Below are 26,917 nucleotides of genomic sequence, written 5' to 3' on the forward strand. Positions count from 1 at the left end.
GCATCTTTGATTATGCCTGGGAAGGTTGGGAGGAATGGAGATGTGGTGGGTTTTGACTAAAATATCTTGTTGTCTAATGTAAGAAAATACATGTATGTCTCAACGAGAAGATGATGATCTAGCTTGACCAAACAGAGTGGAGTAAAAGTATATGCATTTTAAATATGGATACAGGAAGTTAAAGCAAGTAAACTGTTCTTCACTTTAATAATGACTGTTAAAGTCTAAAAAGCTTTATTTTTTTCTAAGGTTAAAGGCTTTGCTGAGGAAGGAAGACAGTAGTAACATGAACCTTTATGCTTTCTTAAAGGCTGAGTCAAGCAGAACTGTATAAAACTGCAGAATAATCTCACATTACATTGGTGTGAGAGAGGCCTGAGCATGATTTGATTTGGAAAAGGCTAAACATTGTAAATTGATACACAATAATGGGAATTCCAAGGCAAAGCTTCCTAAAAAGAAAAATACTTTTAAAACCAAAAGAATAATAAAACCTTCCTTTTTTTTTTTTTTTTTTTTCGATCTACACTTGAGAAACATGAGGTTGAATCAGCCCATGTTCCTTCTGCACAGAGGAAGAAACACTGAAGGCTTTGTGTCTGTTCTGCTTGCCATAATGTAAACGCTCTGTAGCGCTCTGCTAGCAATCGGTATGAATGGACCAGGTTCTACTCAAATGTTAGAATCTGTGAGATCCTTGCCACTACTTCTACCCCATAAAACAAGAAACAAAGTATCAAACCCAAGCTTCATTTTCAGTTTTGAAACTTAAATGCTGCTCAGTTTTCTACTGAAACAATGCATCCTATTTTGAGTATTTGGAGTTTAGAAAAAGGACTGGAATTAAGATTGAAAAAATAATTTTAAAAAAAAAAAAAATGCAAGAACAAAACACAACAAAGTCTTGGTTTACAGCCCTAATCAAATTATCAGACTGAAAACAAGGATTTAAGATGGAAGCTTGTCAGTCTTTTTTCTTTAAAATCCCATTCCAAAGCACAAAGTCTCTTTTACAACTTGAAGTGTTTCAAAGGTTAAATTTCTGTTAATACAATATTTTTTTTCCTCTTTAAAATCTTGATCTGAGATTGAAGCATATGCGATGGAAGGACCTGGATAGGATTGCTGGAAATGCAGAGAGGATTGAGCTCTGGGAGAGAGAACTAGGAATTAGGTTACTCTCCGATAGAAAGTATAGTCACATTGTTTCAAGTGCCAACTACACACAACAGAAGCCTTCTGTCTGTGTTGGAGCATTGTTGCAGGCCTAGGAACCTAATTCTGAAGCCTACCCAGCACAAACCAGAAGATTTCCTGGACATGCTCAGATCTTGCCTCAAATTAAGATAAAAATAGTCTGAAAGGCTTTTTATATGTGTGTGTGTGTATAGATAGATATATATTTAACTTTTTTAAAACAAACAAAAAACATGTTGGCACCAGTACCTGCAGACAGAACTAAAATTAGCCAAATGTGGCCTAATTCTTCTTCTGTCTTTATAGATATACTTTTGGAGATATTCTTGACTGATGAAAATGATGTAGAGGAAAGGCAAATGAAGCTCAAGAAGTACTTATTTTATCATCAGATTTGCTTATTCTGCTATATGACAGGAAGATTATTTACCGAGAATCAGGAATTTTTAAGCAAGTGGAAACCAGGTGGATCAGCAAATGACATTTGTTTTGACATTGTGTGCATCTCTGCATTCATGTAACCTTAATGCTTACTATGTGTTCTGATTGGTTTGTTCTGTTTTTGTTGTTCCCTTTTTATTAATAGATGCTGAAGGTGTAAATGGAAGAGAAGAATCTGTGAACCTTAATGATGCTGATGAAGGATTTTCATCAGGAGCTTCCCTCAGCAGCCAGCCGGCTGGGACCAAACCTCAATCATCTGTATCCCAGAAGGGCAGCTTAAGGAAAACAGCAAGTGGACGTTCTGTTAAGGATAAAGAAACCTCTTCTGCAGCAAAATCCAATGAGAGCCCTCGAGATTCAGTAGCTCGGAAGCAGTACATACACCAATCCATTGACCTTGGTGCAGATATGATTGAGATGACGCCTACTAAGAAACACCTCAGCCTGCCTGCTGGGCAGGTGGTGCCAAAAGCCAACAGTTTGAGCCTGATCAGGACTGCCAGTGCTTCCTCCAGTAAATCATTTGACTACGTCAATGGCAGTCAAACAGGCTCCAGTGCTGGAGTTGATACAGAAGGTGTTACCAATCTAGCCGCTGGCAGTACCAATCGGTTTTCAACTATCAGCCTACAGGAGGACCAACTAGGCCAAGCTGGGGAAGGTAAAGATCTTCTGCCCCCAGGAGCTCCCTTAACCAAGCAGTCTCGATCTCCAAGTTTCAATATGCAGCTGATATCCCAGGTGTAACTTTATCGCCCTTCATTAGGACTCCCTTTTTCCCCTAAATCCCCAGGCAAGTTCATCTGTAGGCAAAACAAGAACCATCATCCTGCAGTGTGAAAATACTGACTGTTGTGATCTTGTTTGATTTGGTCTAGCTATCATACTGTATTACTGAAACAGCAATAATTCTTCCCTCACCTTCATTTCTCCCCCTTGTAAAGATGGTTGTGAAGCAGTATATGATGTACTGTATGCCTATTTCCATGCCTTCCTTTCTCCTTGGGTGACGTGCAATCCATCGTAGGCTGATCAGTCCCATTTCAACACTGTGAGACTGGAGACACCGGCAGAAATGGTGAATGTGATCCCTATGAGATGATGCTTTGGCTCTGCTAAGAAATAGAAACGGGTTTGTTTTCTCGATCTACAGTACTGCAAAGACTTACTGGATAATGACTTTTCTTTCTCAGAACCAGGAGTGCCTCAGAGATTCTGATGTGACTTTGGACCTCTCTGAGTTTGTGCAATCAATTCTGGGGAGGGGATCGTCGTTGCTGCTCCTGGCTGCCTACAGCACTTTTTCATTAAAATGAGGGTAGATTTTTCTTGCCTGCCCCCAGTCTCTCATCCCAGAAGCTTTTGATGTTCAGCAACTGAGACATGCGTATTAACAAGCTGTTTTCCCTCAGAGAGAGGATTGTAAGTAGATAATGTAGGTTACAATGCACTTCTAATGGCGTTGTAGCCATATGTAATGTTACATGTCTTCCCTTCCAGAACGCAGGGTCATTCTGAATATAGACTAAAATCTAGATGAGACCATGCTGTTAAAGCAATTTGGTTTGTAAATGGGAGGGAGACACTACTTTCCCAGGAACTAATGGCTAGCTTTGCTCCATTTTTTGTTATTGGTGTTCTTGTTGTTGTTGTTTTTCTTCTGAGGTGGTGATCACTGAGATGAAAGGTGTATTTGGGTAAAGAGTATTTCTCAGGCTGCTTTCTATGGTGTCATAGATGTTAGACATCCCCAACTCTCTCAGCTGCTTTCTCAGTGTCCCTAAATTCAATCATGGAGTCACTTTAAGAATCTTGCAGTCCAGACAGACCATCCTCTTAAGGGGCTGTCTCAGGGATAGAGACAATAGTTTGCTAGAAACACTGAAGCTTTAATGTGAAATGCTTTTCTAGAAACACTGTTTTCACAAAGGGGTACTGATAGTCCTTTTTTCCAGAAGGATCACACTTCATTGCCTTGGTATATCTAATCTGTTAGGTTTTTTAACTGTTATCTTAGCGGATAGGCCCCTTCTCTAGAAAAGGCAAAATTCATGCCATTGAGCCAAGCCTTGAATGTATATGACTGGTGTACAGTGGACACTGGCTGGTACTTATGCTACAGAACAGTGCTTGGAAGCACACTTCTGATTACATAGGAAAATGTTTGTCATCCTCTCTCTCTCTCTCTCTCTCTCCCTCTGGATAGCTAGAGAGCAAAGGGGAAAGTTCATCCTGTATTCTTAAGTAATGTATGGTATCCTGGAAGTTTACAAACTGTAAATGCACAGAAAAGTTACGATCTTCACGTGGGCACTTTGGTTTCACTTTCACTGTGAAGAATAAACACAAGCTGCTAAAAATAGCAGGTTATCTTTGAATGACAGATAGACAGAAATTCAGGACAATAACATGGTGTAACATTGCTGGTATTTTTTTTCTTTTTTTCTTTTGAGCCTCTTTCAGATTGAACGTTTTTTTTTTCAAATTTACATTAAAATTCATTTAAGTATTTGACATGTTTTTGTGCTTTGACAAGTCACTTTGGCAGTCTAGTCTTCAGATCTCACATTCATAAAAAAGTGAATTAAATGGCAGCTGGACTGATGGAGAAATTTAGTTAGAGTAAATAGAATCATCAGAAAGAAAGCCTTGCTGTTTCAAAATTGAAGTTAATCTTTAAAGGTAGAACTAAGGTAAAGGTGAGATAAAATTATGAGGGATTTTCTGTAAGAATGTCAAAAGCTGTATATGAATTGCCTCTGCGTTTATTTTATCAAGTTTTGCTGGTGGAGACAATTGGCAGGTTATGGTTGTGCAGAAATTCACTTGGTAGTTTGTTTCCTGAAAGTGCAAATTTGTGTTGTAGAGACCATCATAAAGGGAATTTTATTTAAGACCCATTATGGTAAATTGATAAGGACCAAATGAATAGCTTAAATCTTTGGGAAATTAAAGGTTAGGATTATCAGCTATTTTTTGAAGAATTACTATACTTTATTATGCCTCTGCGTTTAAAAAATGGGATTGCTCATTAGCAAGGTTTTCTAGTTTCTGATTTTACCATTATAAACATTCCTACAGACGTTTCAGGACACTTAAATTGGGTCAGATTTCACAAAACAATTTTTTATACCCTTATGGGTGAGGTTCCACACAATTAAACTATTTCAGGAAAGTGAGACATCCCAATGACTCCAGATGGGGAAGTCAAATGTACATGTATAAATTTGTAGTTAAATCTTTAGTCAAATTATAATTCAAAATATTTTTGCAGTTCTTGTTTTGATGTGCCTTTTGTTATAGTTAAATGCATTGTATTTTGTTTTCTTCTTGTGTATATATATTCCTACCTGCACAAAGCTTTAAAAACAGTTCAAATTTATCCCTATTAAAAACTATATATAGTTTTTGCTACATGCTACATCTATAGCTTGTCAAAATTACCATTTGAGTGCAGTGTTTCATTTGTGGGAGCTTTTGTCATTCTTCAGACATGTGCTGATCAACATATGTCTTACAAAATGAGTCATCACTTACATCTACAAAATGGCTGAAATAACAGGCTTTGCTAGTGCTGTTTATGATGTTTATCTTTAATGTTCCTACATGTCTCAAACTATGCCAAGGTGTGTCAAGATTGTAATGAAACTATACAGTGGTGCCAAGTACACTTGAAAGTATTCTGGCAGTAATAAAATTAGAAATGTCTAGGATGTGGGCTGAGAGAATAATGTGTTCTTTATGATAATGTGTTAAATACTAAACAAAGTACAAAACATGCTCAAATGTTCTAATACCTGTGACAAATATCTAGACTATCCTGAATTCACTCGGCTGTCTTGTTTTAGAACATTTGGTACTCAACGTGAGACACTAGATTTAGATTTCTTCACCATTTCAGCGCAGCTGCAGCATTATACAAGAAGGTCAAAAAGCAGAACACTACTTCTTTTTTTCCCCTGTGCATGTGCACGTGTGCACATACTTTTAATTCTTAGGTGAGGAAGTCTGAGGGTTATACATAGATGTATATATGCATATAAGTAGGGATAAATTAATTATCCCTTGATAAAGTTTTTACCCTATGATGCTGCCATTTTGCCACTCATTTTTCTTGTGCTTAATAAGAAAATATAAAATGCTGGGGTTGCTGACTCAACCCCATTGATTAGCCTTTTCAGGGGTCTGTTTTGAACTGATTTTGGTTGAATGTTGAGCTTCTTTTTGTTTTCAACTTGCAGGCAGCAAAATGGTGAGGTAAAAATGCCTATAGCAATGAATGTTGCAAGATGAAGTTTTAAATGGCTTTATTATTCTTTTGATTTGGAGACTTTTTTATGTCACTGTCTGTTTTAAGTGCAAATTTCTTTGAACACCCTTTCTGATGTGAATTTGAGAAAAATTTTAACAGCCTGCTTCATTCTGTAATGCTGAACATTGTTGCAGCCAGTAAGCATTAGATGTAGTACTTGTAGTTTGCAAGCGTGTTGATCTCAATAACTTAAATGTAAAATTTCCAGCATAGTCCTGCTAGCTTTAACATAATTAAATTCATCTGTTTTGACAGCAAGAGTGAGGAAAAAAATGTTTTCTGACACGTATTTATTTGCACTACTTATGAATACTGGAGTTTACAGGGACAGGGTTTTTTCTCACCATGTGAGGTTTACTTGTGTGTGGGTAGGTACATACATTTGTCACGTGTTGACAATCAATTGCCTCAACTGTGTCTATACTGTATGTAAATATGAACATATTTTTCAAGATTAAGGGGGAAACCTGCACCTTACTGGTGGTAAAGCTGCTCAGTAGTAAGGTGGCCCCAACTCTTGCCCCTTTCTGTCTCCAGATAGTATGTGGTTTGTTTTGTTTCTTTAATGAACATTATTAGTGTTCCTGGAAAATTATAGCTCCAAGGAGTTTTTCCTCAACATTTAATGTATAACATGTTCAGAGAATTGTATTTTGAAAAAATAGTTTTGGAGTAGATTATTTTATGCCATAGCTGTATTTTAACCTAAGAGTTTAAAATTTTATCATGAACCAATAACTGTCTCTTTTAAGTGTTCAGATATTTTGATTTTGCTCACAAAAAAGAAAATTCTGTTTGGCTTGGCTTACAAATTTAAATTAACTTGAAGAGCAAGTAGGAACCAAGTATAACTTTTTGAATAAAATTCTAAAAATCAAGCACTACAAACTTGATACTATACTCATAATCCTGGAGGAGGTGTGGAAAACCATAATTGAACATGCTTGAATTGAATGGATGTGCTGCATAGTGAACCAAAAAGATGTTTCTAATGTTTGTAAATCTGATAGTCTCATCCTTAAATTCTGCAATTCTGTCATTGCCAAAGATATTGTTACCTTGGCATGCTTAATGTAGCACTTAAAACCATTAGCTACATCTCATTGTAACATCCATTTACATCATTGGAATAGTTAGTGTTGGAATGGTAAACGTTTGTGGTTTTTTTAATGGCTTGTTTAGGATGATGAAGTTACAAATGTTTATTCCTTTCCAAGCATCATAAGCAGTACATTCATACATCTGAATGTACTTGCATTTCATTCTTGTTTGATATCAAAATGTTCAACATTTTATATTTTTTTCCAGTATTTTAAATGCTATTTATTTCCAGTATGTAGGCCTTAATTTCTCTTTTTCTTATTAAATCAAGAGAAATTTTTCTTAGCTTTTTGAACTAATATTAATTTGTTGTCCCATTGTCACTTGAGTAAACTTAACTGTGGAAAGCTTTTTTTTGTAGATGATTTAGAGGAACAGATAGCATGAGTGTTGTGTTAGTGAATGCATACATCAGTCTGTCAGATTTGCATGTCATGACCAGCTGAAGAGCTAAAATACTCACCTGCCTCTTACACAGTGATGTAAAAGAGTGGAGAGCTGTGAGCAACTTGGTTCATTAATAGTTTATGAAAGAAAGCAGTAAATAAGTTTTAGTTATTAAAAAAATAATAATAAAATAAGTCTTGGAACAAGCTTTCAAAACATAGCAGGTAGTCATTTCAGGTAAACTTTTCTCATAAGTTTGGCAAGTGTCAAGGCCTGCTGTCAGCTAATACATTAGAAGTTCAGAAGCAAGCTATAGAAGTCTAAGGTACCTCATAGCTGCCAGGAATGGATTTAGTAAAAATCTGTCCCACGTTATATGACTTTATTAGAGATTTAATGTAAAAAATTACAATAATTTCTGCTTTTCTTATTTCATTTATTTTCTTTAGGGTACAAAAACATGGTTTTTTTTTTGTTTTGTTTTTGTTTTTGTTTTACTGTGGTCATCAGATTTTACAAAACATAACATTTGAGGGACCAAATTAATTCAAAAACGGGTCCATAAATTATCTGTTCCATCATAAAGGATTACTAAGCTATTCCTGTGAGGAGCTGCTAGTGACAACATATGTACAGTAAAAACTTTTTGTCTGTACAGTAAAACCTTGGCTTACACTTTAGCTTGTGCATGATGGGCTAAGTGATTAAATCAAGTTGTATTAAATAATTACTTGTTTGTCAGCTCCCAATGTTTTTATAGTCAGTAACATGTAAGCAATTTAGAGCAGAGTGTCTTTGCATTTTGATAGTCTTTAAATTACTTCAAATTTTGACTCTTGAAAAGATGATTAATTATCCATTAAAATGTGGTATAGATTTCACAGAGGTTTTTGATTTTTGGAAAATTGATTAGGGAAGATTTCTGATTTGTTTGTGATTACTTTCTAGTAAAGTGACCATGTGGTGCTTTGTTATGGAATTAATCTTTCTTTTAGGTAGTGGATCCTGTCCTGTGTGTTTGAATCCTTATCCTTCCCAGAACTGATCTCAAAACAAATTAGCATGATTTGAAGCAACCTTTTCAAAGAAAAAATGATCTAAAAATAAGTAGGACTTAGGAATGACAGAAATACTGGCTGTTGACATTTCTTTCTGTTTAAGTGGTTCCTATTGTGCTAGAACTTTCATGCTGTTAGCTTATGAAAAAATCAAGTATTAGAAACTTTATGAAGTATACAGTAGATGTGAGTTAGCAATCACTCAAGATAAACTGCTTCTCGAAGTATTAATAGATTTCTAGTACTGGGGTGCATCTGTGTTTTTTGTGTGCAAGTGTTCAATTATTACTTTGAAACAAGACTTTTTACTGTTTACTTGCAGAAGGTGCATACTTTTGGGATGGATGTTACTAGCTGGTTATTTATGAAGAAATACCATATGATTAAATAGAATTGAGTCATCAAACTTTTTTTTCCCATATCAGTGATTCCAGGAAAAAGCTAATAAAGATTTTTAATAATTAAATCAGATACTCTTAATACATTTTAGATTTACTAGAGTGGCTTTTATTTGCTATAAAACTAAATTGAGGTACCCCATGCTGCATTTTTTAAATTTGTAATTATTCTATTTTACAATGAATCTTTTTTGCTCTGTATTGCCCTTGTAAGAATACAGGATATGCTGTCAATTTTACTAGCAAGAAGTTAGTTATTCTGCAAGGGTTAAAAGATTATTTTCTTACTTTTTCTGTCATACCAGGTTTGTTTCTCTGAACTAAGGTTTCTGAGGATTTTTACTACTTTATGTAATCTTATCTCTGTCATAGAAGGAGCATAAGCAGCAAGTAGCGCACTTCTTGTGGACAAATAGGCTAGACAAAAGGGCATGGATTAGTAGCGTGAGCCCCTCTTCACCAGGGTAGCCCAGCGTGTTGGCATGAACCCCAGGTGTTCAGGATGCGGTACTGGTGAGGGACTAAACCAAACGGGTTTTTAGTAACCACGACCTCTGCTGTATGGTATGATGTCATTTAACATGGGACCAGGGAAAATCTTCATTCTTAGACCTGAAGATGGCACGTATCAAAGATCATGTTATTGGTGCATGTAAGCCATTATCTTACCCGTCTTACTGAACTGGTTAATGCTGTTGACTGTTGTTGAAATGTGAAATGTAGTTACTATTGACTTTGTAAATACCTGCCAGAGATGAAATATAATTATTTTAAATCATTGTAAATAGAGATGTATAAAACTCGACACAATCTGCAATGCAGAAAAAAATATATATATTATAAATATATAAAGATGATAAATAAATATCGTGCTGTTTCTGAACAGAGCTGTGTAGGGTGCCAGTTGACTTTTATGTATGTATGTATTTGTAACTTGGATGTGCATTGGGCACGTCAGCTGAGGAGGGGGGCGGTGGGGAGCCGCCAAGGCCGTGGGGCCGGCGGCGGCTTCGCGTCGCCACGGCAACTTCGGGCGCTCGCGCACGTGGCTGGCAGCGGAAGTCCCACCCGCTCTCTCCCGCCGGTGGCAGGCGGGCCTGGGAAGAAGAGGGGCGCGGGTTGGCAGAGACACGCGTCAGTCAGCACCGCGCGACGGCCTTCCCCGGTGGGGCGGCCCTCAGGAAGGGCGGCGGGTTAGGGCCCGCGCGGCGCGCTTCCGCCTCCCTTCAGCCGCCTCAGGGGCGGTGGACAGCCGGTGGGCAGCCGCCAGGGCCGCGGGGGGCAGGGGCCCGGCCCTCGTGGGGGCACCCGCCATGAGCCAGGCGGAGCGCAAGGGCGGCGCCGCCCTGGAAGTCAAGTTCGTGCCCGACGAGGCGGTCCTGAAGCATATCGCCGACGACGCAGGTACGGCGGCCCGCCGCTCCGCGGGCGCTGATGGCGGGGGGGGAGGGGGGGAGCGAGCAGCCTGGGGCGGCTGCTGGCAGCACAGGGGCCGCCGCCGCCTTCTCCCTCTGTCTCTTCCGCCGGTTGCGCCTGCCCCGGCACGTGGAGGGGGCGGGTGCCGTTAGCTGCGGCTGGAGGGGAGCCCTGGTGCCTCCGCAGAGACGTGTGTGTAACGGCCTGCGGGAGCGGCGCGCGTCGCCTGGCTCGCTTCCCGCCCCACCGAGCTTCAGCGCGCCCCGAGAGCCACCTCAGAACGGGGGGTGAGGAGGCCGCCGCGGGAGGCTGTGGCTGCAGTTCTGACCGCTTGTAAAGGCTGGAGGCTTAGTCTGCAAAATGCTCGAAACTTGCTTGCACAAGGCGCGGAGCACCCTGAGCCAAGGTTGCCGTTGCTCGTGTTTTGAGCAAGGTGGACAGACAGACAGACAGTGTCCAGAGGTGTCTCAGCCTAAATTCCTCTGTGAGCATTCTGGCAGTCTACAGGCTTGGTCTTTTAGACTTGCTCCATTTTCCTAGGGAAGAGAGTCACCTAAATGTCACCTTCTTCATGTGGCATTTGGAACTACGTCTGTGTGTGTCCCTGCCATTTCTCCCAATCTGTGGAAGCAGGTGTGTGTTGAAATGGGGATCACGTCCTCACAATTGACTTCAATGTCTAGCTTCTGTGGTAAAGGTAACCCTAATTGCTTTAGGGTCAGCTGACCTCCATGGCACAGACCATCTCTTCTTTTAACAGGAAATCTTTTCTTCTTTGTATTTATATGTGCTTTGCACAACAGTGTCTTGGTCTGTTAAGGGGGTAGCTGCATGCTACTGCAATTGAAATCATAGAAAGTAAAACCTTTTATAACAATTCTAGGTATTAAAGTACGAAAAGACAAAACTCCACTGACACTCAATGTGAAGAGATTTGTGAAGAAGCTCGATACTTGCTCAGATGATGAAGCTCAAGAGTTCCTGGAAGAGAAGGACTATGTTGCTGCTCTAGGCATATGTGCTCAAGGTATTGGCTGGGAAAACCTAACACAGCTGTTACTTCAGGAGATTCTTTTAGTGTTAAAAACCTGTACAATGCTTATGAAATTGTTCTTGAAGGCTCTTAGTTCTAGATATGCTTGTGGTAACAAGTAGAGGAGAAGATAATGATTTCTAGGATTTTTTTAAATGGTGCTTATAACACCTGCAGTGTAAAGAGGTCTTTGAGCCCCCATGGTATTGTATTCCATCTTTCTTGGATTGGAAATGTACCAGTGCTTTTAAAATGGTTACAAGTAATATTTCTGTTTTCAGATTCGATGGAAAATGGCTCAGGTGTAGGTGGTGGTGAAGTTTACACATTCCAAACTCCCAAACACTCCAACAAAATGGCAGAGCTGGGTACGTTTTCCTCTTTCCTTCTTGTCCTGGCTGGTGGTCTTTTTGAGTACCCCTGTGAACATATATGACTCTTCTGTTCACTCAAAATATATATTTGCACTATTACTGTGGCTTTTATCTGACTCTGAATCAGTCTTCCTGAGAAACAAAAGCTTAGCACTAGGGCAAAGCAAAGGCATGGTGGGGATAAGAGATACATATAATAAATAAATACATAAGAGAAAGTAGAAGTTTCTTAATGTTGGGAGAAGTATTTGTATGTATGTGCCAAAGGATGGTAGACATTTTATGTGTGTATCTTAGAAGGATGTATGAGAATAACTCGATGTGTAGCAAAGAGTTTGTTTTTTTTTAAAAAAAAAAAAATAGTATTAGCTTTATGTGGAAGGGGATTTCTCCTACATAAAGTGTCTGTGTTTGCTAGGCTAACTGTGGGCTAAGAAGAAGTTTTGTACCTGACATACATGTGAAACTTCTTTCCCCTCCATGCCCTACAGCCTCTGAATTAGCCCAGACACCAGGACGGAGTGTTGCATCTGATCACTCTGAGTGCCCTGAGAAGACAACCGAAACACCTCAAAGCAGCAGTAAGTTCTGTGATGTTTTGGGAAACTGAAGCTGAGTGAATAGGTGTTATGTTCATCTTTGTGTGGTAAAGCAGATGCTTGAGCCCCAGATTCTGTCATGCTTGAGAATTCTGGTCAGTTCAAATTTGTAGGCTGAATTTGCATGGCATCTTGTTCACCTGGCTGTTGCAGCTTATGTTCTGTCCTGCTGGTATAGATGAAACAATAACTTCTCTCTCATCTGTTGCTGTCACTCTTAACTATTTCCTCTGTGTTCAACACAGATGCTTGCACTTGAGTTTTGAGCTGAGCTGGTATGTTGAGTGCCAAATGGGTTGTGGGCAGGATTGCATGTAACTTTGCGATTTATGATTTAGTTTTCAAGCACCTAATGCTGTAGGGAGAAATAAAGGTGCAAGAAGGCAGTGTGGATCAAGATTGGCAAGAGTACGTTACTTTGTACTCAAAAATGGAGTCTGATGTGCTTGGGTGGGAACATTTAGCTCCTTTTTATCAACTTGCTCCTGCTGAGGGCCTCCCAGAGCTGTGACCAGAATTAAAAGCTGCCTTCTGTGAAAATAATATTGACTAACTTTGATATTTAATCACTTACCTGTGGGGAACTAAGAGCTGCCCCCATACCACTCAGGGAGCTGATACTCTGATGCAACGTACCTTTGAATAGTGGATGCCTATTTTTCTAATAGAGCATCTTGTGCTGCTGTTGAAAATATGCAGTATTCTGTTATGCTGTTTCTTTTCTTGTCTTGCAGAACATTCAGGTTCAAACAAAGTTCAGCAGAAGGTGAGTGATTATTTATATTTTTTAATTCACTTTAGTACTTGAACTTGTTAGTACTTGAACTTGTTAGCACTTTTAGTACTTGAACCAGTTACTACTGTTCTGGAAAGTATGGACCTTGAAAAACCTCACCCACATTACTATAGGTGTGTCTGTCTCTGCTAATGCACGTGGGCAGGGGTAGCTCAAGTGAGAACCAGAGCTACCATTAATCAAGACTATGGGATTTAGAGTCAGTGTGCAGATCACTAGGTTTAACAACTTCATTAGTATGGGTGGAGACTATTTCTGTGCATTACACAAATGAGGATGTTAAACAGTCTCTAAATATGCAGTTAAAGTCATGGCTTTCCATTTCTCATTAAAGGAAGGAACAACTGTAATCATAAGGATAGCAGTGCTGTTAGAACAAGAATTCAAGAACTGTGATGCTGTTCAGTTTCTTAAATTATCATTGGTTTATTTTAAAAAGAAACTAACACACAAATTGTGATATCAGGGGAGATATCTTGACAGTTGATGTCTCCTTTTGTGATGCTACAGACATATACAGTCTACACCTGTCAGCTGTGGTTATAGAGAGAGTGCTGTGAAACAGCTGGCTTTCTAAAACATCATAGTGTTGTTCCAGAAATGTGTGCAGAGCTTTTCCTTTGTAAGGTTCCCAGGTGGGAGATGCCCATAAGAGATGTTGTTTTGGGATGCCATATTTACTCCTTGATGATACCACATCCACTTTGACTGGATTATTGCAAATTTGATCTGGTGTCTTTGTCAGGTGTGTGTGTGGTTTGTACATGTTTAAGGAAGACATGCCACTGCAACTTGGTGACCTTGGGCAGCTCAGATTCCATTTTCTGTATTCCTTTTGGGTTTAATATTCTGAGTGGGAGTTTTTATGGTGGGCTTCAAAATGACCCTGCAATAGACATTGTGATGTGGAAGATGAGCTGCTGCTCAGGTGAGCAGAAGCATTTCCAATTCATCCTTTCTTCAGTCTGACTCTTCTGAAGGGGCCAAAGTTAGCATCTTGGTTGGAGATTTCAGTTTTCTACACTCCACCTCAGGACGTTAATTCAAAGAATTAAGCCCTTTTTGCATCCTGATCCTACCTCTCTCTAACTGTGAATGGCAAGATAAGAACTGTACAGACTTACTGCCTCTGCTCTCCCAGTTTCTTGTGGGCTGTAATAGCTTGGAAATGAAAGTTGATTCTATGCTTTGCTTAGCAAAGGGCTCTTTTGGGGAGGTATATGTGACTTCTTCTAATGCCCTTTTTTGTTGTTGTTACAGAGTAAAAAGAATGATTTTGTGTCTACCACACCTTACAGACTTCGCAAAAGGCTAGCAGGTAAAGATAAACATCTGCAGACAGCTCCTATAGTCAGCAAAGCACTGTGTTCAGAGGAGAGTGCTTCACCTGCTTATGGTCTTCTGCCTGTAGCAGTGGACTGACTGAAACAGCCTGATTCATCCTGTATAGTGTATAGAAACGTCCCCAGGGAAGCCTGTGCAGATCTTTCCATACAGAAGTTTGCTACGTAGGAATGGGGTGGAGGATTTAGAAGCACCTAGTTGCTGAGCTTCAGAGACATGATCAGAAGAGGAAAAACTTTGAGTAATCTTACCTGTGCTGACACTTCAGTTTGGTATAATTGCTTGAACCAAGTCATAAAAACTTTTTGTTGATGGCTGGAACATTTGTGGCAAATTATTTGTAATGGCTGGCTGACTATATGTGCTCAGAATGAGTGCAGAGGAGAGCTCAGTGTGTGACATTTCACATTCATTTTCTTCTTGTGTTGAAAGACCACAACTGAGACAGATTCTGTCTGTGTTCTTCAACCAATATTGTTGAGATAGGTGTTTTACAAAACCTTTCTTACAGGGTGTGAACCAGAAGATACCCAGCTTGAATGACTGGCATTTGGGAAAACTGAAATAGAGGTGCTAAGAAAAATAGGGAAATACATTATCTACTTTCAGTCAGTTTTTAGGGTAGAATTATATTTCTGTGCAGGGCTTTACTAAACAATTTCTGCATTGAAAATGGAATGAAATGGCTGTGTGTGTTTGTAGTCTTTGTAAGCATTGATGTTACTTTTCTATGAAATACATTTAGGAATCATATGCTTGAAAAACACCTAGAGAATGTATGTGAGAGATAGATGGTGCAAAATGCATTCTGTGTAAGAAATCATTGGTAACTTTTAACCTTAAATTTATCCTTCAGCTCCAGATGCTTACTTAGAAAGTGAAAGCGAATATTCTGCTTCCTGCTCAGAGGAGGAAGAAGATGAAGAAACCCAGAAAGAAGTCAGCACTCTTTTATCAAGTCAAAACACACCAGCAAAAGCTAAAGTTGCATCTACACCTCCTTCCAGAAGAAAAGTAACCAAAAAAAAGGACAAGATAGTGAGTGTGCAGAAAATGTACCCCTGAGCCAGCAAGAGTGAAGGGATGTTTATTAACAGTAAGCTGTCAGAGACCGCACCTAGGGAAGAACTGCTAGATTCATTTCAAATTAAACCAGCTGGGTTGTCCTTTGCTGTATTTCTGAGCAATCTCTGTTAGATGAGCATCATGTGAGCCTATGTGCTAATCCAGTCTGTATTCTCAGCAGCTACAGAATGAGATGTTCTAAGATGCCTGTGAAACAGGAGACCTAAGAAATGATGAAGAAATTGACTCCTGTAACACAAAAAGAATCACACTTTACTTTCTGGCTTGGTGTTCAGCTTTGTCATCTTATTTCCCTCCAGCACCAAGGATCCCCCCTGTATTATTGCTGTGTTCTGCTCCCTCTGAATATATTCTCTCTCTTTATCTCTGGTAAAGAACCATCTGAATGTTTAGCTTTAGCATAATGCTGCTGTAGAAACCATGTTCACAAACATCTTCTGGATTTCTGTTCATCTTTGCTCTGTGGCTCATACTGACCATGTTCAGACATGTTTGTGGGTACAAAGGGAGAGGGGTAACCTGTTAGCAGAGGTGTGGCTGATTCTTTCTGTCCATTTTTAGAGCAACCTGGTGGAGGAATACTTTGAAGCTCACAGTAGTTCCAAAGTGCTCACTTCGGATCGAACGCTGCAGAAGTTACGGAAGAGAAGATTGAGTCAGGTACACTTCAGAGTGAATTGCACAACTCACAGAGCTTTTGATTTATTTGGTAAAGATCTCTCCCATCAAAATTGCCTGATGTTGCTATTTTTACTTTATCTCTGCTGATGATATTCTTGGTGGTAATGCTGATTTATGCAGTTTCAAGCTTTGTGTCTCCCTTATGCCTTCCTGCTCTGAGCAGGGACAGTGACAGTGGGCAGTTGTTGGGACCTGAGCCAGTAGGGAAAATGCAGGGAGAAGGTTGAAAGCTGCAGTCATGAGAACAGGTTAAAATTTGATTTTGGAGGAGAAGAGGGAAAAGCAGAATTGTAGGGACCTACACTAAAAATTATAATCAAACCAATGTTTTGTCAATGAAATGCTATGGGGAATTATAAATGGTCTTGATAATGTGTAGAAGAGATGGAGAGAGCCCTTTTCATCTGTGCATTACTGGGTTGAACCCTGTACAGGATTGGGACAGCTTTAAATGTTGTCACCTAGTTTGTGAAATGCACTTTGTTCCCTTCCAGTTCCTAGAAGACAGAATCTGTCTAATTGTGGTGACTGGATTACTACACTTTTTTCAATATGCCACTTCTACAGCCAGTTTTAAGTAAGCAATTGTATCTTAGAGAGACAGGTATGCACAGACAGGAACCAGGGAAGCATGTATAACATGCAAATTGCTCTTGTGTCTGTGCACCCAACTGGGTTTTAAAAGATGGCATATATGCAAATTGCCTGATGCCTAGTGTTGTCTAGAATTGCTACCCAGAGAGACATCTGGGTTTTTAACAAGTTCTTTCATAATAGCTCCAGACCAAAATCAAGGCTTTCAGTATTAAATCTACTGCTGGCGCCAAAGAAAGTGAAGGTTTAGCAGTTCTGTCTCTCAATGCTTTATGTTTGTCTGGTATACTGCAGCTGCCTTTTGTGCTCTTTCCAGAGTAAGCTGTCTTCTACTGCAGGGGAGTAAAAGCAAAGCTGTTAAAATTGAATAGAGAGGGAGGCCAATGTAGATCTGATGTCACTTGTCATGCTACTGTGCTGTTTAAACACCAACATCCCAGCACATCTTTGAAGCTTAATTAATCCTTTGATTCTTGATATTTTGAAATAGCACTTTGTCTACAGTTATGATTTTACTTCTCTGCAGTATATGATTTGTATTTTGCTTTTCTATGATTATGTTTATGAGCATTCTGTTACAAACACAAACATGAACCATTGCTAACATGTTAATTGGGGTCCTTGCTCCTGTGAACTTAGTTATGGTGATGGTATCTTCCTAGTACTGTGCTTGATGCTGTTTTAAGTTCTAAGCATGTCCATTATTTCCACAGTGGTGTTCCCATACTCAGAAGGATGAGATAACCATGATGCAGTAGTTGCATAGACATCAGTTCTAGTTCTTGTCAGGCTGACATTTCCCATACTAAGGTCATTTACTCTCTGCTTTGTTTCTCCAGTAGCAAAGCTGTTTTTAGAGTCCTCAAAGGGGGGTGTACATGGAAAAACATGAGTTGGGTGCACCGTTGGTGAAAACCATTCTAACCTCTAGCTAGAAAACATACTAGAGGGGCATTTGTAAGGACTCCACGCATATGTCCTATTTTTCTCAGCTTTGAATTACTGTCATCTTACCTCTTTCTCAACACAGCAAACACTGCATGACCTTCTGGAAAAGTCTCCCCTTGCCTATGCGGCTGAAATTGAAGAGCTAAACCAGCAATATGAGTCCCTGTTTTCCAAGTGGATACTGCAATTACAGTAAGTACCAATGAGAACTGCTGAAGACACCTAGCAAACAGGCATTGCCATAAACTTAGCCTCATATCAACAACATCCTGGGGATGAGATAAGGATTTTTTTTTGATTGCTCGAATTTAAAATTAGGTGTCATTATTTTGCACAAAATTTTCTGTAGACCAAATCGTATCTGACTAACTTTTTGAACTGAAGCGAATCACAGAATGGTTGGAGTTGGAAGGGACCTTAAAGATCGTCCGGTTCTAACCCCCTTGCCATGGGCAGGGACACCTTCCGCTAGACCCACTTAATCAAAGCCCCATCCAACCTGGCCTTGCACACTTTCAGGGATGGGACATCCACAGCTTCTCTGTTTCAGTGCCTCCCCACCCTCATAGTAAAGTATTTCTTCCTAATGTCTAATTTAAATGTACCCTCTTTTAGTTTAAAACCATTACCCCTTGTACTATTGCTGTACTCCCTGATGAAGAGTCTCTTCTCCATCTTTCTTGTAGGTCCCCTTTAAGTACTGGAAGGCCACTATAAGGTGTCCCCAGTGCCTTCTTTTCTCTATGCTCTCTCTGTCTTCATGGATAGGAGAGGTGCTCCAGCCCTTTGATCATCTTCATGGCCCTCCTCTGGACTCACTGCAACAGGTCCATGTCTTTCTTTTCTGGAGGCCCCAGAGCTGAACACAGCACTCCAGGTTCAGTCTCATGAGAGTAGAGTAGAGGAGGAGAATCACCTCCCTCAACCTGCTGGCCATGCTTCTTCTGATGCAGATTTCATCATTTTGATTAAATGAGATTACATTCTGCCTCACTAGTTTGTTCCTCTGTAAACCAAGATAGAGGGCATTTACAAATAGGGAACACGAATGATGAGAAATGTGGCATTTCTGAACAGCTGGGTATGCTTTCAACGGTATAGTTGGTACTGAGTAGCCCACTGTCAGTTTCTTCAGTATGTGGCTATCCTCAGTGGTGTAGCAGTAAACTCAGAATTTCTATAGTACCTAATGGTCTAGGTAAGAAGAAACCTTAATGCTGTTGAAAATGTTAGCGTTAATTTTATCTGGGTTTGCATGTATCTTGGAGGAAAGGAGAAAAGAATAAGCAATAAATTAAATGGGGAAGTACAGAGAACTGTGAGACTCTAAAGTGCCTTAGAGAAGACAAGCCCCCAACTCTGAAATTAAGTGCTGAGGCAGGAGCAGATGCTCATGAGGAGAAAGCCCTTTGCAAGGGAGTGGATTATAAGTGAATTTGTGTTCCATGGGGAGTGACAGAGCATATGAAAAGCCTTGAAAGTTGGAGACTTGCTGGAGGAGGAGTTCTCTGTGACTCAGGGACCTGGAGAAATGCTTAGAGTTGTATGTGGCAGTGTGAAAGGAACAAATCATACACAATAGTGAAGTCAGTGACAGTTGTTCAACACCTTACCTTTGTCCAGTGCTTTTTGAGCAAGCTGACACTTAGTTCTGGTGAATATGATGTTTTTCCTGCTCCTCAAAACAAAGTAAAGATTTGTGAATTTTTACCATGTTCTTTTTATGCTTTTTCTATGAAGCAATCAGGATAGGGAAGGGATATGAGAATAAACGGATTTTGCAGTAAAATTGTGCCTGTGGATAATAATAGAAAATCACCTTGCAGGCTTCTTTTTTTTTTTTTCCTTGTAGTGACTGTGACCCCTAGTAAACATTTAATATAATCAGAGGGTGAGGGAGTAAATGTGAATGTTTGTTAGTCTTCATTAGTTTGAAGATGCAGGTCTAGTCTCATACTCTTGGACAGTACCATTTTCTTCCATAGATGTTTTGCTAAATTTGTGGTTCTCTAGTCAGCTAAAACACCCCTTTAACTAGGATGCACATGCCACAATCTGGATATGTTGCAGATAACCCTATGTGTCAGCTGTGAGCAGAAGGTAAGCCTGGAGTTGACGAATTCCTTAAAAATGTGAGAATTTTAGAGGCAAGATTGCAATTAATCATTTTGCTTAATGAAAATGTGAATGTATAAACCTAAAAATGGACTTTTACTTTTCTTTTGATTCTGTGTATTTGCTCACTTCCCTGCAGCTTGGGTTTCAGCATCGTGCTTTATGGACTGGGCTCAAAGCATGATTTGTTAGAGAAGTTTCGCATCTCTATGCTCCAGGATTCTGTTCACCTTGTAGTTAATGGATACTTCCCTAGCATCACTGTGAGATCTGTAAGTGTGAGAAAAAGCTCATATGTTTACTTAATCATCCTGTGTTGCAGATACCTCTAAAATCTTTCAATGTAAAACATTAAGGAGAGCTGCTTTCATTTTATAGCAATAGACTCTTGAATGAAGAGCAGTTCCTATATATTTTTTTAAAGAAATGAGCCTATGCGTTTTTGAAGGAATAGCTGTGATTCTCATCAGTAATATATTCATCTGTCTGAAATGTTATTTTATATCACTGTTTTGAAAAAGAGTAGCAATTTTTGGCTTACATTGACTGGGGAATTTTATGGTAATAATCAGAGTATCTCTATCATGACAGTAAAGGGCTAACTTTCAGATATTCTGCACTAGGCTCTTCAGTGCCAGAGCCCTTCAGAAGGGGCGGTGGTGACTGCTATTTTCTGTTTCAGATTCTCAACTCCATCACAGAGGAGGTACTGGACCATATAGGGACTTTTCGCAGCCCCCTTGACCAACTTGAATTCATCATTAAAAGGTTTAAAGAAGGTGAAATGACTTATTTTTGTACATAAAAACAGCAGAGTTTGCTTACTGTTAGGAGGGCCTGGACGTTTTCTCTGCTCACAGTTTTCATATATGCCATTACAGTTTAAGTCTACTGTAGCTAGTGTTTTCTAGTCTTGAAGTTTATGCTACTTCTGAAAGCACGCACCAGGATCATGTGCACATGATCCCAATTTGTTATCTTTGTCAGCGTTTAACACACTAAATTCTGTGGAAAGAGAAGGAGGAGGACATGAGCATTCTGGCAAGCCAGAGGCTACTCAACCCTTTAGCAAGCTGAAATGCTAATGTTTCTTGCATTTAGCGTGATGCCTTTGTGCTTTACTCATATGGTGTCTCTGTAGCCACATGTTCCCTGGTGGAAGACTGGATAGGTAAATTCCAGTTATACGAGGGAACATGGTTCTGAGTGGCTGCTTGAGAATGTGATACAAACCTTGCTGAGATGAACAGAACAAAGAGTTGGAATGACAGCTGCTGATGGATACCAAGTCCCTTGAGCCCCTTGGGAAAATCATCCCCGGGGGGGGGGTCTTTCCATAAATTTCATTATAGGCTGGATTAACGCTTAAATGTACATGGTTTAGCACATTCATCATGTAAGCTTAATATATGCGTGTACGGATGTTAAGATTAAATAAAGGACAGCAACGTCAGACAAGCAGGTTAAAAATGGTTTCAAAAAGCCAAGTTAAATGGGCACTGCCACACTGAGTGCTTGATGAATTCTCTTTGTTTGTAGGTTGTATTGCTTATGTCTATATGGAAAATTGCCATGTAATCTTAATTGTACCGGGCTTTGGTGGTGTTTAAATGTTTTCTCCATCCTTATCTTAGTGGTTTTGGTGGGACTGAGCGAAAAAGACTGATTAATGGCAGTACCCTTTTGAAGCTACATAAATCGGTTTCATGTACTACACTATAGCTGATCTGACAGGGAGTCTGAGGAACTTCTGGTTTCCCGTGACAGCCAAGTATGTATTCATTTGCACAAAAACTAGCTACTCTTCCGTAATTATTTCTGGGCTCAGGAAACAGTTGTTGCCTAGGGATGACTACAGCAGCAACAAGCTAAGTTGGGAATCTTAACTACTGTTTGTATTATCCAAGCTCAGTTTTTGTAACTTTCTTTGAGGGCTTAGTGGGAAAGAATTCTAATGAATTCAGTAGGCTGTGGATCCAGTCATACATACATACAGCCCTCATACAATGAAAACACATCTGTGTTTTCATTGTATGAGGAAGGGCTTAAGGATCCTAGTCATGCAACTTAAAAGCAGCTGAACAAACTGTGCTTAGACTTCCCTTCTAAGGGATGTTTGAATGATCCTGGATCACAGGAATCACTGAAAACTGAAAAAAAAAAATGAATCACTGAAAACCATAGGTGATTCCTGGAAGGGCACTGAGCAAGTAGAAAGTTTTTTAAGATTAAAAACTTTAGATGCAGAAAGAATAGTAGCTGTGATGAGAACTGCAATACAGTGAATTCAGAGAAAGCCTCTCAGCTGCTCAGAAACACCAAGTGTGGGACAGGGATCAGTGTAAGCTGTACAAGGGAAGTTATTTGATAACGGAATGGTGAACATGAAGCGTGGTGGAACATATTTGTCCTAGGCTGCACTGGGAATGGGAAACCACTTTGTGTGCAGTTTCTTTGATTGGTTCTCTGCTGTTTTTTGTGACCTTGTAGATTCATCTTTGGAGCTCTACATCCTTATTCATAACCTGGACAGCCAGATGTTGAGAGGAGAAAGAAGTCAGCAGATCCTTGCACAGTTGTCCTCCCTGCCTAGTGTTTACCTCATTGCTTCTATTGATCACATCAATGCTCCTCTCAGTGAGTCCCCTAGGGCCTGATGTAGCAAAAAGAGAAGAATCTGCATTCTACTTTGGGGCTGCTGTGTGTGTTTCATAAGCTCATGTATTACTCTTGATGTGCAAAATAGACCTGGTGATGTATGTATGGTTGTAGCAGCTAGAAGCTGTGATTGGGACTGTGGCCTTGTTGAAGCAAAACTCTATAAAGATACTGAAAACTACCAGTCTCTCTTATTATTATATATGTATATAATAATAAATAAATAAAAAAAGACTACAGGCTTCTGGCACCCTTTGACTTAGGGACATACTGAAATGGAGATTGAATGTTATGGCTGTCACTGCATCTAAACAATTTTATCAGCCAGAAATTCTTTGCACACTGCTGATTCTGGAATGATTTACAGCATACCCATGAAGCTGGTATGAAAAGGGAATGTATGCAAACATTCTTCTGTTGCAGAGAATTGTCTTGCCTGAACCGTGACTATTTGGGTGCATGTACTGCAAATTTCATAAGCATGCATTGTTTTCTCATATATTGTAGTAGATCAGTACATTTTAATATTGCTTATTTAATGCCTGAGAAAAGCTAAACCTACTAATTCTGTCTGCTTTTTCTTTCCTCTCTGTCTAGTGTGGGATCAAGCAAAGCAAAGCCTCTACAATTGGCTTTGGTATGAGACAACCACGTTTAGTCCTTATGTGGAAGAAACATCTTATGAAAACTCAATGTTAGTACAGCAATCTGGTTCTTTGGCTTTGAGTTCCCTAACTCATGTCCTGCACAGTCTCACGCTGAATGCCAGGTAAGGCGCTGTTACATTTCACAACAGCACCTACTGAGGATCCAGTCTGTAGTAGGTTACTCTGGTCTTCTGTGTTAACTGTTACGTATACACCTAGCAGGAGACAATCCCTGTTTTCTGACAGCATTTTTCAAGATTAAAATGATGGGACCTGGTTTCCATGTGATTGTTTACTTTAAATGAACAGTTTGGATAGCAAGCTTTACCCAATGACTAAATGCACCAAGTCCTGGTCATGAGGGAAATAGAATATTTGCCTTTTTTCCCTGTTTTCCTCCCCATCTCCTTTTACTTAGGGGGATATTCAGACTGCTTGCCCAGTACCAGCTGGAGAACAAGGACAACCCATCTTACCCAGGTACATACGGACCATTTCCTCATCTGTTTGGAGTGGAGTGGTGGTGTTGCAAGCTCAGTCTCAGTGGCACTGGCTTTGGATTTGCAGGTTACATCATCAGCAACAGAAGAGCTGTAACTGTTGGTTCAGTGAGTCTTAGTCGTATAGACTATCTTTCTAGTGGTGCTGAATCTTACTCTAAGAGGAAATCAACAGAGTGGCTGGATCCTAAGGATCTCCTCTTACTGTTGTCTACTTTCAAGTTTAGACATTATTGAGACCATTCAGGGGAGACTGGAGTTAAAAAATAAAATAAAATCAGGGAAGAAAATGAATTGGCACAATACTAGCACCTAATAAAGAAGAGAAGAGGTGAGAAGAGGATATTCAGTTCCCGTGCTGCTCCTAGATGACCTCTGATGTGAACCTGCTTTCTAGGATATATGTGGAATATGCTGTCATTGTCTCTAACAGATGCTGCAGAGGATATAAGCAGTATGATAATTGTTCAGAAAGACAGAAGTAGGATAGAAGAGTTGCAAACTGGAAGGTGGGCTATGCTGAGAAGTGCATTTAAGGTCATATTAAAATTCTGCTAGGCAGACAGGGTGACTGGAATGTTAAATCAAATTTTTCCTGTTGATTACTGAAATATTAGCATTGTTGTGTACTTAAAGTGATGATGGTGCCGTAGCCATTGTGGTGTAAGCCAAAGCAATGTTTGTAGGTGGAGATACCATGTATTGTTAGATTGGAAACATGGGACAAACTTACCACTTCAGTTTCTCATTCTTGCCCTTTTCTATCTCTAGGCCTCTCTTTCCAAGACTTCTACCAGCAGTGTCGGGAGGCTTTCCTTGTAAACAGTGACCTGACACTCAGGGCACAGTTGACAGAATTCAGGGACCACAAGCTCATCCGGACCAAACGGGTGAGTTGGGGGAGGAAGATAATTCTGGGAATTCAGCTATCTTAAACAAAACACTGCTTGCTTCCTTGGAAGTATTCCTAAGACACAAGTCTGCAGCTCACAGTGAGGCTGTATTGTTCGAAGCACCTGGGGACTAGCAAAGGCTGAAATTGGAGTCATGGAAAGAGCTGCAATTACACAATCTGTGAACACCATTCATATGGATAGGGGGCTGTAAAAATGTGTTGTGGTTTGGTTATTCTGCAACCTACAGGTCTTTGTGGAACTCAGCTTCCTTGAGAAGTAATGGATTCTGGAGGCTGCCAGTCTGCTTCACGTAGCTACCTATATTTGCATGTTAGAAGAGTACAGGCTAGCCCTAATAATGAGGCAGTATAGCAGTGCTAAGCAGAGCAAAGGTTGAGGAGCTATGTAGTGACAGACTAGCACAGCCCACCAGAAGCTTTGAGTTTTCTCGATGTTTGTACAATTCCAGTGTTGATCTAGGGAAATATTCCTGGTTTTAGAAATGTAGTTGTTGTGAATGCTGGCCAGCTCACACCCCACCTGCAAGTACATGTCAGCATAGCAGTGCTATCTAGTGGCTTGCGTTGCGCTGTGCACTGGTGTTAACAGAATGTGTGTTGCATGTCTGTTCTCAGGGAGCTGATGGTGTGGAGTACTTATTAATTCCTGTAGATGACAGTACCTTGACCGACTTCTTAGAGAAAGAGGATGAAGATGTATAACGTCTGTCTGTTCCCAAAACATCTACGGCAATTGCTCTCAAGGGCTGCTGGAGAGGGGCCTATACTCAGATCTCTCTTTCCAACCCAAAACTGCTGGACTACTTACTGAAATGTAATAATTGTAATGAAAAGTGCTTCTTGTTCAGCTACTTCAGGCAGTTTGGAATGATGACCTATGTAAGCAAGGTATTTCTTGCCCTGAAGTTAGATTTGTCTGCTTTGTCTCTTAGCTCAGATGATACTTTTGTATCTATGTAGGCAACCATACAGTCAGGAAAACTAACTCTGTGCCTTCTGCTCATTGCCTCACTAGACATGAGGGTTTGGTTGGAGCAGTTCACATGGGAAGTGCAAACCATCAGATGGTCAGAGCTTTAGTTTGTATTCGTGATGCAATTTTTCTCAACTGAGTGCTTTCTGGTACTCCTTCACCAGTTAGACAAGACTGGCTTCCAGTGTATAAACAAGTAAAGATTTATAATGCTAAGAGACCTGCCTTGACTGCACATGGAGGAGAATATGAGCGGGACAGGGATACTGTGGGTAACTTATTAAATTCTGGCAATAGAACTGAAGGACTTTTCCCAAGCTAGAATTCGTTCATAAGTGGATTTAGGTGATCAGAATTGTGATGGACTCAAGTTGTTGCCTCTTGATGAGGTTGAGAAAATCCAGCTTTTTTCATCTGCTTTCCAACTTGCAATCCAGGAATGTGAAGAGGCTGTGAAGCTTGTTTATTTTTAAAAAGCTTGATTGTATATATGTCTTTTTTACATCAGGAGTGTCCATTGGTACTAGTGGAGGCCTTAAATGCCACTTACAAGCTCTCCCTTTTTGTAGCCCTTAGAGGTTGGGAGACTGCTGAAGTTTCGCAGCTCTTCTTCATTGTGTTTCTCAGGTATGTGGGAGTAAGCCCTATAGTTTCATCAACTGTAGTCTGCCAGACAGACTTCAGGGACTCATTATGTCTAATACTTGGTAGCTGTGTTACAGCTCAATGTTGTAATAGTACATATCAACCAAATAAAGTACTTTATTAATTTTCATTAGCTTGTCTCGTCTTCCAGAAATGTTTTTGTTATAGGAAGATAGAGATCTTTCTGGCAGTTATGCAAAAGCCTCGTTTTCATTATCATGTCAAATATCTGTGCAGATTCTCATGCAGCATGCAGAGGACCTCATACTAATTAGCAAGAGTATTTTATGGTCTTTTAAGGTATCAAAATTACAGTTTGCCTGCTTTTTAATGCTGGTATATAGCATTAGAAAAGCATCACATGAAATAATACTGTTACCTGTGTTCCAGGTGTTACCTGGTATACCTCTCACTGACAAAAGCCACAGGACAGAGGTTTACGTCCTGACTTTGGCTTGTATTGGAAAACACAGGATATCTACTTATCCTACTGTCAATTAGATTCTTCAATGTGGGAACTATTTAACTTTGCTGGAGAGTCTGATGTGGGAAAACTGGTACATGCTAGCAGTACTCTCCACCTTCCTTCCACAAAACATTTTCCAACTAACATCCTCTTTTGGTATTACATGCATCTGTGTTTTACAGGCTGCAATTCCAAACTTAGCAAAACACATCAGATCCTGCCTGCTGCT

At 39.9% G+C, this 26,917-nt stretch overlaps 2 protein-coding genes across 6 annotated transcripts in view; both read left to right on the forward strand.

Moving 5' to 3' along the window:
* FAM126B (family with sequence similarity 126 member B) overlaps positions 1–4,515 on the forward strand; it is a 54,352-nt gene extending 49,837 nt beyond the window's left edge. For all 4 annotated transcript variants that reach the window (XM_035332053.1, XM_035332056.1, XM_035332055.1 and 1 more), the window contains one exon: positions 1,784–4,515. In XM_035332053.1, coding sequence (XP_035187944.1) covers positions 1,784–2,388 — 605 coding nt within the window. In that variant the 3' untranslated portion in view covers positions 2,389–4,515. The remainder of the gene's footprint in view (positions 1–1,783) is intronic.
* Positions 4,516–10,135: 5,620 nt separating this feature from the next.
* Positions 10,136–26,355, forward strand: ORC2 (origin recognition complex subunit 2). Of its 2 annotated transcripts, none has more exons than XM_035332052.1 (16): positions 10,136–10,301; positions 11,197–11,340; positions 11,628–11,714; positions 12,212–12,301; positions 13,054–13,085; positions 14,376–14,433; positions 15,316–15,497; positions 16,107–16,205; positions 17,851–17,960; positions 20,023–20,155; positions 20,566–20,662; positions 22,374–22,520; positions 23,139–23,310; positions 23,607–23,668; positions 24,460–24,578; positions 25,220–26,225. In XM_035332052.1, exons 1-16 carry the CDS (start codon positions 10,211–10,213, stop codon positions 25,304–25,306), a joined length of 1,710 nt encoding a protein of 569 aa, XP_035187943.1. In that variant the 5' UTR covers positions 10,136–10,210; the 3' UTR covers positions 25,307–26,225. The 2 variants fall into 2 exon arrangements, with proteins under 2 accessions (XP_035187943.1, XP_035187941.1); XM_035332050.1 differs by lacking the exon at positions 10,136–10,301 and adding an exon at positions 10,570–10,746 and having other exon boundaries at positions 26,086–26,355.
* The last annotated feature ends 562 nt before the right edge of the window (positions 26,356–26,917 follow it).

The sequence above is a fragment of the Oxyura jamaicensis genome, chromosome 7 (assembly GCF_011077185.1).
Source record: "Oxyura jamaicensis isolate SHBP4307 breed ruddy duck chromosome 7, BPBGC_Ojam_1.0, whole genome shotgun sequence".
NCBI lineage: Eukaryota > Metazoa > Chordata > Aves > Anseriformes > Anatidae > Oxyura > Oxyura jamaicensis.

Coding starts and splice junctions, on each gene's coding strand:
- ORC2 (XM_035332050.1), top strand. CDS start 10,674: ATGCTCGAAACTTGCTTGCACAAGGCGCGGAGCACCCTGAGCCAAGGT. Junction 17,961..20,022: donor AAGTGGATACTGCAATTACA/GTAAGTACCAAT, acceptor ACTTCCCTGCAG/CTTGGGTTTCAGCATCGTGC. Junction 24,579..26,085: donor AGCTCATCCGGACCAAACGG/GTGAGTTGGGGG, acceptor TTTTTACATCAG/GAGTGTCCATTGGTACTAGT.